The 10,744-nt window shown below is 36.7% G+C and overlaps 1 protein-coding gene across 1 annotated transcript; it reads right to left on the bottom strand.

The window, feature by feature from the left end:
• Positions 1-1,088: 1,088 nt before the first annotated feature.
• LOC122250305 (uncharacterized) lies at positions 1,089-10,498 on the bottom strand. Its single transcript, XM_043011664.2, has 12 exons — positions 10,414-10,498; positions 9,401-9,490; positions 8,874-9,001; positions 8,487-8,631; positions 8,020-8,171; positions 6,945-7,188; positions 6,024-6,214; positions 5,452-5,611; positions 3,719-3,939; positions 3,336-3,510; positions 2,634-2,843; positions 1,089-2,252 (listed from the first exon to the last, which is right to left on the bottom strand). The coding sequence occupies exons 3-12, from the start codon at positions 8,984-8,986 to the stop codon at positions 1,515-1,517; spliced, it is 2,349 nt and encodes a 782-aa protein (XP_042867598.2). The 5' UTR covers positions 8,987-9,001; positions 9,401-9,490; positions 10,414-10,498; the 3' UTR covers positions 1,089-1,514.
• Between the last annotated feature and the right edge of the window lie 246 nt (positions 10,499-10,744).

Below are 10,744 nucleotides of genomic sequence, written 5' to 3'. Positions count from 1 at the left end.
CCTTGACTTTTCCCACTTCCTTTTAATCAATCATTGTCATTTCTGTGTTTTGCTTTTTTGTGTGTGTATTTAGAGACTTATATCTGTCATATCACAGGCTCTATCAATTCTGCAGTTGACTAAAATTGTAGATCAGGGTCCATATCAGCTCATTTTTTTCCTTATACTCAGTGTGATAGAAGTATTGCCGTTTTAGGGGAGGACAAAAAGCAACTTTATTTCTCGTATTTGTGTGCCGTCATGAACAAATACGAAACATATAACCATCCACAATGAAGATATCATGAAGAGGTGGGGAAAAGGAAGGAAACTTGTGCTTATGCTTGTGAGTGCCACAGGAAGAGGCATCCTTTCAGTCACAGGGCCACATTGTAGACATTGGGCATGGTTTGAGTCACCTTCCTCCTCCCATTTTGCTGCACATCTTTCATCTGCAGTACTATAGAGCAAGAAGTCGGCAACTTGCTATATGCCATTGCTTTATAAAGATAGTGCTTGCTAGAGACCAAAGATGGGTGCCATTCAAGGCTCTCTCTCCTGCTGGTGCTAGAAGAAAGTGGTGCCATCTAGGCTTTGAATGTTAGCTGAAACCCACTTTGCATAGTATTACAGCAATTATAATAATTATAACTGCAATTGTCATCATCACTCACTCATTACTCATAGCACAATAAAATAACAAAATCCCCGAATGTCATGGCTCCTATTGTCAGGCCAGAGCTCCTGCATCATGTATGATGAAAAAACACGCCACCCATCGTTAACGGATTAAGCTATGAAACAGAATTTAATATCTAAGTATGAGCCATCTTATAATCTTACACAGCTGTGGTACATCCTTGCCTTAAACAATCACTTCTAGCTACTCTAATTGAATTTGTAAAAAAAGCAAAAAAAAAGTTGCATTTTGGAATCTACAAATCAACATTTATAATACCATGAAACTTGAGACCATCACAATCATTGGGAATATTGGTACAGCTTCCCTTGCATCCTTGCAGTGTGCCAAAGTATAAGATATAAGTCTCTTGGTGGTAAAGTTATATATAATCTCTATTACATATGACTTAAAAATAAACTAAAGTATGTAAGTGTATACGTTTATTTTTCCATGATAGCTTATACAAAAATATTCAACAATAAGTGACATAACTTATCAAACCATATAAAACAATGTCTATGTGCTATATATACATCCATCCTATTTACTCTTTGTCTATGTCTTGCTTTCCTCTTGTATTTCACACTTTATACAGATTTCTTGACTGGTACTTCACTTCTTTAGAAAAGAGAGAATGCCTGAGGGTAGTGTTGAACAAGATATTGGTGGCCTGGTTTATTTTGGAATGAAATGCTCCTTAATGATATGTACTCTGAAGACTGACTGTACAGTATCTTCATTTTCATTTAAATAAAAGTCAAGGTGCTTTGCAAGAATCAAAGTTTGTCAGTTGTAACCACTTTATATTCAATAAGTTTATATGTACAGTTTATCAAATACAAAATAGTATATCTTATGATGGAAAATACTGATAGTGAATTGTTGGTAATTTTTGTTGATTGTGAATTTGTGTCGATTGCTGGGGCAGTGGCAGAGAAAAAGCCCCTTGCGAGGGATGAAGGGATCCAGTGAGGACCTGAGAATTAACTGAGGGAACAGAAATTACTTGGCTGCTTACTGAGGGCACTGTAATCACCTGTCCACTAGACTGAGGTATGGATATAACCTGCCCAGAGTCTGAGGGAACCGATATGACCTGATTTGATGACTGTGGGACGGAGATAACCTGGCTCGATGACTGAGGAACGGAAATGACTTGATTCCCTCCAGACTGCGACACTGAGATGACCTGGTTGGCCGATGGAGAGGCTGAGATGACCTGACTAGTCGAGGGTGCCACGGTAAAGTCCGCATGACCCGGAACACTGACAGAATCCTGGATCACAATCATCTGGTGCACCGGCATGATGGTCTGTGCTAGGGACTGCTGCATCACAGCGCTGTTACCACGACGGAACTGTTGGTCTTGCTGCTGCTGCTGGTGTTGCTGATGCTGTTCCTGCTGGTGGTGGTCGTGGCGTGCATGCTGATGGTCATGCAGAGGGTGCTGCAGCTCAGCCGTGATGCTGTCCGATATTGACGAAGCAGATACAACGATGCTGGACATAGAGCCAACCACCATCGTCTCAGCTTCCACCATGTCCGGTCCTCCTTGAAGGATTTCCGGTGTTAATGTTGTTATGTGCGGTGCCTGCGGGATATTGCATCACTCAGTAATTAAGCCATCAAAATGCCCAATCCTAATCAGGTTTAAGAGGAAATGCACAAAAATATGGAAGAAATTATAAACATAATCTTTATCTGCTATAACTAACAAAATATCTATAAACTATTCCATTAAAACCTTCATATATCAAGATATAAAATAAATAACAGAATAATTAAGCAGTACTTAACAAGGTAAAAAAATATATATGATAAGTTTAGAATAAAATGAAGACACAAATCCAGTTATATCAAAGTTACCATCAAGACCTTTGAAAGACAGATGCCAAAATAAATAAAGAAACAAGACCAACACACACAGCAGCCTCTCCGTAAAAAAAAAAGAAAAAAAAAAAGTTGAACTAACCGCATAAATTTCAGGGACTTGCAGATGGTGTACGTCAATGCTGGTGCCATCATTGTTCTCCGTCACCGCGTCTGCTAGCACAGTTGCTGTAGCCGAGTCTCCCGTCCTCAGTGCATTAGCAGTTGGGTCAATTTCGGGAACATGCTGCTCTAGGACGTTCTTGTCTGTCTTTGAGGACAAGTATCCATGACTGCTCATGTGTCTCTTTACCTGTGAAATAAGGAATAGTCGAATCTGTGGTTAAACATGAGATGGCATGTGGGTGGGTGGGTTTTAGGTGGGTGGACAGGTGGGCAGGATGGGGGGGAGGGGGGTAGTGCAATGGATGATAATTATCTTAACATGAAATAATTTTGAGGAGAGAGAATTTTCCTGTTAGTATTACCAGTATTTTCCAGAATTTATAAATTCACAAAACATTATTAGTTTCCTTTATTAAATATTATCAATAAAACTGATGATAGAAAAAAATGAAAGAAATGACAACTTCAAAGATTCAAATATTCCTGTTACCAGACCTACTTAGATTTTGACAATCTTAAATTATTCAAAGCAAATACCCTTTTTTCAAACTGAGACCTTTATACCAACTAGTACTGCTATAAAAAATAATGTATATATAAAAACTCTGATGGACAGACTCTATCTATTTTTACAATTGACTGGAACCTCATCATTTTATCTACTTGGCCTTCTGTTTACCTTGTACATGCTGGGAAACAGCCTTCCGCACACTTTACAGGGATAACGCTTCAGGTCTCTTATTCCCATGTGAACGCCTCTAACATGACGATACAGATCACTCCTCATGATAAACGTTCGGCCACAATCATCACATGAATATTGCAGAGTGTTATGCATCTTCCGCATGTGATACCTGATGAACAAAGGAATTAGCTTGTAGTTAATATTGCAAGTATATTATTCTTTTGGGTTGTCTGTTCTCAAAATTACTCTACTGGGAAAAAATGATAAAAGATAGATATTTATTTCATAACCTTAAAAGCATCTCAAACAATATTCGTACATATATTGTTTTCTCCATATGACAATTGTATGCAGGATGAACACCCGCTTTCACATACCTATATTTAAAGCTGACATTGAAATGCTCGCCACAAATGTTGCACTCGTAATTGTAGGTGTTGTTATGCATTTCATTCATGTGGTGATTGCGCATTCCCGGGGTGGCAAACTTCTTCCCGCAGGTTTCGCATTCATACTTGCGCTCTCCATGGATGTTCTTCATGTGGTTGCGCAGGCTGGAACGGTCGGAGAACTTCCCTCCGCAGAGTTCACATACGACCTGGCATAGGGTTTTGTAATCAAAATGACTTTTGTTTCCAGTGTGAGGTACTTTGTAATTAAGTTAATTTAGTGCTTGAGAAATGAAATGCTTTATTTTGCATCCTGCTTTGAAATATCTGTAACATGGAAATAGTATACATTTGGTTTTACTTATATATGTTTCCTAAGCCTTTATTTATGTTTTTTTAGAAGGAAGGGTGATTTACACTAAAGAAGATAACAATTTTCATGACAGATTTAATTCAACATTGCAAAATTAAAACAATGACTTCATGATTTTCTCAGTCTTTCCAATAATTAGTATAACAAGTAAAGTAAAGCATTCTCAAAAAGACTTAATACAAGAGAGCATTCATCACTAATGTAGTATCAGATCTTCATAAGGGAGTGAGAACCAGTAAAAGCTACACTTCAGATCCCATTATCATCTGACACCATCACTATAAACTGTGCTGAAAATAGATGCAGTAGAAATATTACCTCTTGGACAAGGTGTGATATTTCCTTGTAATGAAATCCCTGTGCTTTTCCATAGATATTACATAATAAACTGTTTATAAATCAGTTTATATAAATACTATTTTTAGAGGAAATATCATGTCCACTCCTTTACCTTGCCAGAGCACCTGACTTGTGTCTGAGTACCTGTATATTAGTTTGTTTTTATCTAGATTCTCGAAGCTGTATCATAATAATTTTAATAATTTCTTAAAAGGGAAAAGAAAAGTTTCAAGGCACTAGTTTTGAGTTATATGGACTGGTAACCACGGTCTTTCACAGTGTCCTCTATATCCTGGTCAAGCTCCTTTAACATTCCCTTAGGGGACTATATAGTTATTTCATATGGTTTCATACTTTATTAACACCAGACTCTCAAAAATTAAACCTGCTAAATTTCTGGAAAAAAAGCACATGATTACTGATTCCTGAAAAGATGAAAATGGTAAAACAATGCGATAGCGAGTGTAGTTTTAGTGTGAATGGAACACAGTAGGAGTAAAGTAGTATATCTGACTGGCCTTTTCCTTCCAGCATCAATGCCACAGACAGCAATCCCTCTCTCCCCCTCCTCCCCATACCTCCTACTTCAAAAGGGTTTTCTCCAGTGCCTCAAAATCAACTACACCCCCCCATTCCATCCCCTACCCCCTCTTCTGAGACCCCTCCCATGTGTATAATCAAGCTCTTCAAACAAATTAGACTAAATTTGCCCATGTAAAATTTGTAAAATATATGCAGTTAAGGGCAGAGAAGGAATTGTACTCTTAGGGGGTTAATAGATTTCTCAAATTCCCCTTCCTGTGTAACCAGCAAAGCTAAAGTAAAAAAGTAAACTTGTTAGTGAAAAATAAAAGTTAGAAAGGTTGTAGCTAAAGAACTAGTGCAATCATGGCTATAAAACTCAGACACAGACCATAGAGCAGACTCCCATACTACCCAGCTCTCTAGTCCACCCTCGCCACGACATTTATACATACCATCCGCCATCATCCAATTAAAAGACACGTACCATTTCTATCTGACCTATCCCATGCTCTCTTGCTAAATGGTTCTTCATGTTATAGCTGGAGCCAAATGTTCTTCCGCAGTAACTGCAGAGCTGCTGATCAGCCGTCCCAATACTGTGGACGTTTCGTTTGTGGGTCTCCACACGGCCACGCACCAAGAACCTGTTAAGATTACCCACTTAGTTGGATTTTAATATATAAGTTCACTGCTTTGGGTTGAGGTCTAACTATCAATGAGGGATGAGTGGATATATCTGCTCTGTTTGTTATATGATGATGGACATAAACTCTTCCTATATTAAGATTTGGTTGACAAAAGATATCATTATCTAATATTATAATAATCTTTACAATCTAATAGACCAAATTATCTAAATCTAAATAAATAAACAAAATGATCTCATACAGCTAACTCCACGTACAATAAAATACATCTTGAGATATATGTATATCAACAGAAATAAAATATCAAAATATCTACTTATGTATTCAAGTGAAGTTATGAAGAAACCCAATATATCATTATAATCTAATTAACTAATTGCAGTAATTTTCCAATCTCACAATTACTTACCGCCTTCCACAGATGTCACACTCGTGCGCCCCATTGATCAGCGAGGTCTCAACGCAGGCTTTCTTATGGACAATCAGCAGTTTCTTCTCCGAAAACACTAAGCCACAGTACTTGCAAGGATATTGATTGGTTTTCATCTTGCAACCCTCACGCAGCTGGTGTTCAACAAAGGTGTTGAGGCCTCGTATAGTCTGGAAGGTAATGATGTACCATAGAGCGGCTAGAGTTTCCTGTCTTTAACCCATTCACGATGGGGGCATTCCAGCCTCGCATGTTACAATGACGGGGCTCTCGAACGCATAGGCCTAAATCAGTTAAATAAACGACGCTGTATCGCATCCCCAGCGAACGGGCCTAGAATGCGCGGTACCGTAGTGTACCACCCGTCCAGAGAGGGTTAATGACTATATGAAAAAAATTATCAACCTTTTGAAGATATTTTAATTGTTTTCTCAGTATTTAATATGTATATAATTCTTTCTTTCTTTCTTTTTTTGTCTTTCATAATATATAAACATGTTTTACTTTTTAACATCAAAAATAAAACTACCAGAATAATGACATCAAAATAATCATCAACATTAATATAATTCCTTGACATCACATCCTTCCATTAACTCCCAAAGGACAATATGAAGCAGAAATGGACTAAACAACCACTTCAATTTTCTCTAATCCAGTCCTCACACACATATGTAAAAAATATATGGTGCATATCTGGAATCTACAGATAAAATCTAAATCATTAGACCTAAAAACATTACAATCCTGTTCTAGCTTCCTGTGGAATATCTGGACAGTTTCCGTATTTCTTTACCTGAATTTGACCAAATTTAGTTCACACATCCTTTAGGGGATAAGCCGAAAAAAATTCACGCAATTCTACAACCATTAGTGAGTGAAAATTAAATCAATACCAACCTTTCCACATTCGCAAGTGTATTCCTTCTCCTCGCACTCGTCGAATCTCTCCGTCGGCTGCGGAAAATCAGTCTGTTTCTCCTGTTTTATCTGCTCCATTAGGCCCTTGCTTTCGCCTTCCTCATTGCCATCATCCTCTTCATTGTAATCGCTCTCTCCTTCGTCAATCAGTTCGTCCATTTCTTTTCGCTCTGAGAAATTCTTCCGCTTGTACAGCTTCATCCCTGTTTTCCTTTGTATGGCTCTGCAGATACAGTGACTTTTTATTATTCATGTTTTCCTTGAACTATTAACCCTATGACAACGGTGCATCACACTCGTGTGACACAGCCAAACTCCCGATGCCGGGGCGTCATGCCAGTGTGACGATTACAATGCAATATTGCAATCGCCTGGCATAGGGGTCTTCGCGTAGCGAGTGCCCCGTCGGGAAAGGGTTAAGTTGGCAGTGTGTTTTGGGGGGTTATATACGAGGTTACAAACCTCTTTTCATATCGTCTTTGTCCCCGTTCAATGGTCCAATAGCTCACCTTCAGAAGTAATATTGCAATAGAGGTTTCCTAATACTAAATATTGCAACCAACTGCTTCAGATCATTTTTTAAATATTATGTCAGGAAAGTAATCACTATTATCAATATTATCATTATTATTAATATTATTATTATTATTATTATTATCAGTATTATCATTATCATTATATCATCCTTGTTCTTATTATCTTTTTTGTTATCATCATTATCATCTTCATCATTGTTATTAGCTTGAAGGTAAACATTTAGGGAAACATCACACATCCTAAGGGTAAATATCAGGTTACAAATTAAGTACCAATTCATATTTAGACTGCAACCTCTTAACAGCACATAGAACCATTCATTAAATTCTATGGATTAGCATATTGAAGAGTCGCAGTACAAAGAGGTATATGACAATCCATCCTTTGTGCCTATACATACATATCATACCCTTTTCCAAATTAACAGAAGGAGAGGTTGAGGCATGAAATTATATCATGTGTCCACTTTGTAATACAAAAATTGAATGGGAATCATAAAGCAATGGGAAAACAATACCTGTAAGAACTACGCAGCGACTTTGCAATAGTCTGGAGTTGCTGTTGAGTTTCATCCCATCTGTTGACAGAGTTCATGCAGATTTTGCAGAGACCAATGGTGTGATGAGTCAGACATGCAACTGCAGAATCATGGGTGATCATCTCTAGAACCTAGAATTAGATGAGATTTTCAATCTATTGATAAAAGGTAAAACTGTTCCGACTAACACTTCTCATTACAGATATTAATGCATACAGGATCTGAATCTTCTTCATCATCTTACTTCTAACACAGTTAGCATGATTTAAATAAATATTTCTTGAATTGGAATGTTAATATAACTAAATGTTAATGAGATTTCATTTCTTCAATTATTTGCTGTCATAGTTATACAAATACAAGTGTACATGATTGTGTGCCAGTATGTGAATATATCCACATGAGTGCTGATCTCGATGAATATTGATGAGTATTTTGATTCTCACCTCAATCAAAGGCTTTTTGGAATGGTAAAGCTTTTGTTTTCCCCGGACAAATGAGGCCTCTTCCGACTGTATCCCAGATAGCTGGCAGCCACAGAGGAAACATGTCTCAAGCAGGAATTGTTCAGTCTGAGTATCCCACACCTTTCTGCTTGAACAGTAAAACAGATCATGTCCTACAAAGTGTCTGATATTCTTTGCAGAGGTAATTTTTGAAACATCATAATCATGCAACTCACAAGGAGTAAAATTTTATAACTAATCAGCTTTTTTATCTCATCTTTTTAAAATATAAAAAACTAAATCATCAATAAACACAATTTCTTGAAGAATAGGACTAAAGTATTAGTCAATAGTTAAACTCTAGAAAGAGCAGATCCATTCACAAACCTAGAACTGCTGCCTTTACAGGTCTTGGTATGTTCAGCCAAATCTAACCGCCACGAAAATGGTTTCTGACATCCCTGGCATTTAAAACGTCCTTTTCCATGAATGGCTCCCATCCTGTTCCTTTTATTCTGAAAAACATACAATTTTATCAATACAAAAATTTGTTTTCCATCTACATAATTCAAAGTTTTAAGAAATATTTTTCATCTAACTTACTTTATTCAATCTACTGAGGGGAAATCTTTCACACAATTATGAAAAATATCACATTAAAGAAGCTGATCTATAATTGCAAGAATGAAGTTAATCTTGTATTAGCATGCAATAAGAGTTTGACTGCACTACACAACCTGTTTGCCATATGCTTCATATTCAACACAGCAAGAAAAGGAAAAAAGCATTCTCTTCATCCATCAGTCAAAAGGGTCATGCACAATCAAGTGCTTTATACCTGACATTTCTTCTAGTCTGATGTTACATCTACTCCTAACTATATGGCAATAAGTGAGAAATACATGATAGATTACCTGAACTTTATTTTTATCCTGTGCAGTTACATAGTTTCCTAAGTATGAATACTCAGTCTATCAGCACAACCTCTTTGTGTTTGATTCTTCCTGAAAAGGTAAAATATTGAATGGTATTAACATTTAAGCAAATCATCTCATTTCTCAAGAACTACAGGATCTGCAAAAAAAAAAAAAGATCACTAGCCATGGTTATAGCACTCAAATAATTCTACTTACCCACCCTTAATCATAAACATGCAAATATCTCCATAACTATCTTATACACATACTTGAAGCAAATGAAATCTTTTTAGAAAAGTAGAAATTAACAACCAGGACAACTTTATACACAATATATCTTTGTATTAATTTGATAAAACAATACTGTACACTTGTAAGTCAGAACTACCGCAGATTAACAAAAAGTTTGCTGGCCTTTGCCAGAGTGTAAAGCACAGAGGCCAAAGTATCATTCAATGCAAATAATCACCCAAGCTTATTTCCTGTGCTGATGGTTTATAAATGATATATCCTAACAACTACACTTGTTTTAGCAGAAGCCTACTAACTACAACAAAAATATGGGTAGTATATCAAGTAGCACAGCACCAAACAATATTTCCAAAGCCATGGCACCTGTCGGCACTATAAGCCATCCACGTGGGGAAGGTTTGTTGGTCTTTGTTGGAGCGCCAGCAGCCAATAACCACTTATTTTATGATAATCCCACAATTTCTAAGACATTCTTAATGCCCTCATCTATCTGGCCAGTATTTCTGCTGTAGTTGGTCAGCATATATTAAATTCAGGTTTAAAGGGACAATACACATCATATGCAGTCAACTGTTATCAATATCATCATCGGCGACGTGTCACTTTCCATAATAATTAACATTAAAGTGATCCTGCTTGTGTTTATAATATAACATATAACTAACATTTTAAAAAAATCCAAAAATACAGCAAATCGAGAAGAAGACATCATAAATAACAGAGCAATATAAGGTGCAGATAAAGAAAAGATAACTGACCCAAAACACAAGTGACTTCTCATCAGCTGCAAATGTAAACATTGCCGAACACAACAGAAGGGAAAGTTGCCAAATGTCACCAGACAGGTTAATGGTACGGTATTTGTTTGGATTGAATTAGGATATATTTTTTATGCTATTCCTACTTAATTATAGTAATTTGTACTGGTTGTTCTTTTCCTGAATAATCTTTGGTATGTCTTGAACAGATTTGGATTGAAATATATTCAAGAAAAATAAACGTTGATAACTGATTCAGTTTTATAAATTCTAAAGTTGTACTAATTCTACCGATATTTAGAAAAAATATTATGTGTATGTACGTTTATGA

This window comes from Penaeus japonicus, unplaced genomic scaffold (assembly GCF_977035675.1).
Source record: "Penaeus japonicus unplaced genomic scaffold, GWHDUDI00000001_assembly GWHDUDI00000005, whole genome shotgun sequence".
Lineage (NCBI taxonomy): Eukaryota > Metazoa > Arthropoda > Malacostraca > Decapoda > Penaeidae > Penaeus > Penaeus japonicus.
The sequence above is the reverse complement of the archived record's forward strand: the minus strand, read 5'-3'. Positions and strand labels throughout refer to the sequence as shown.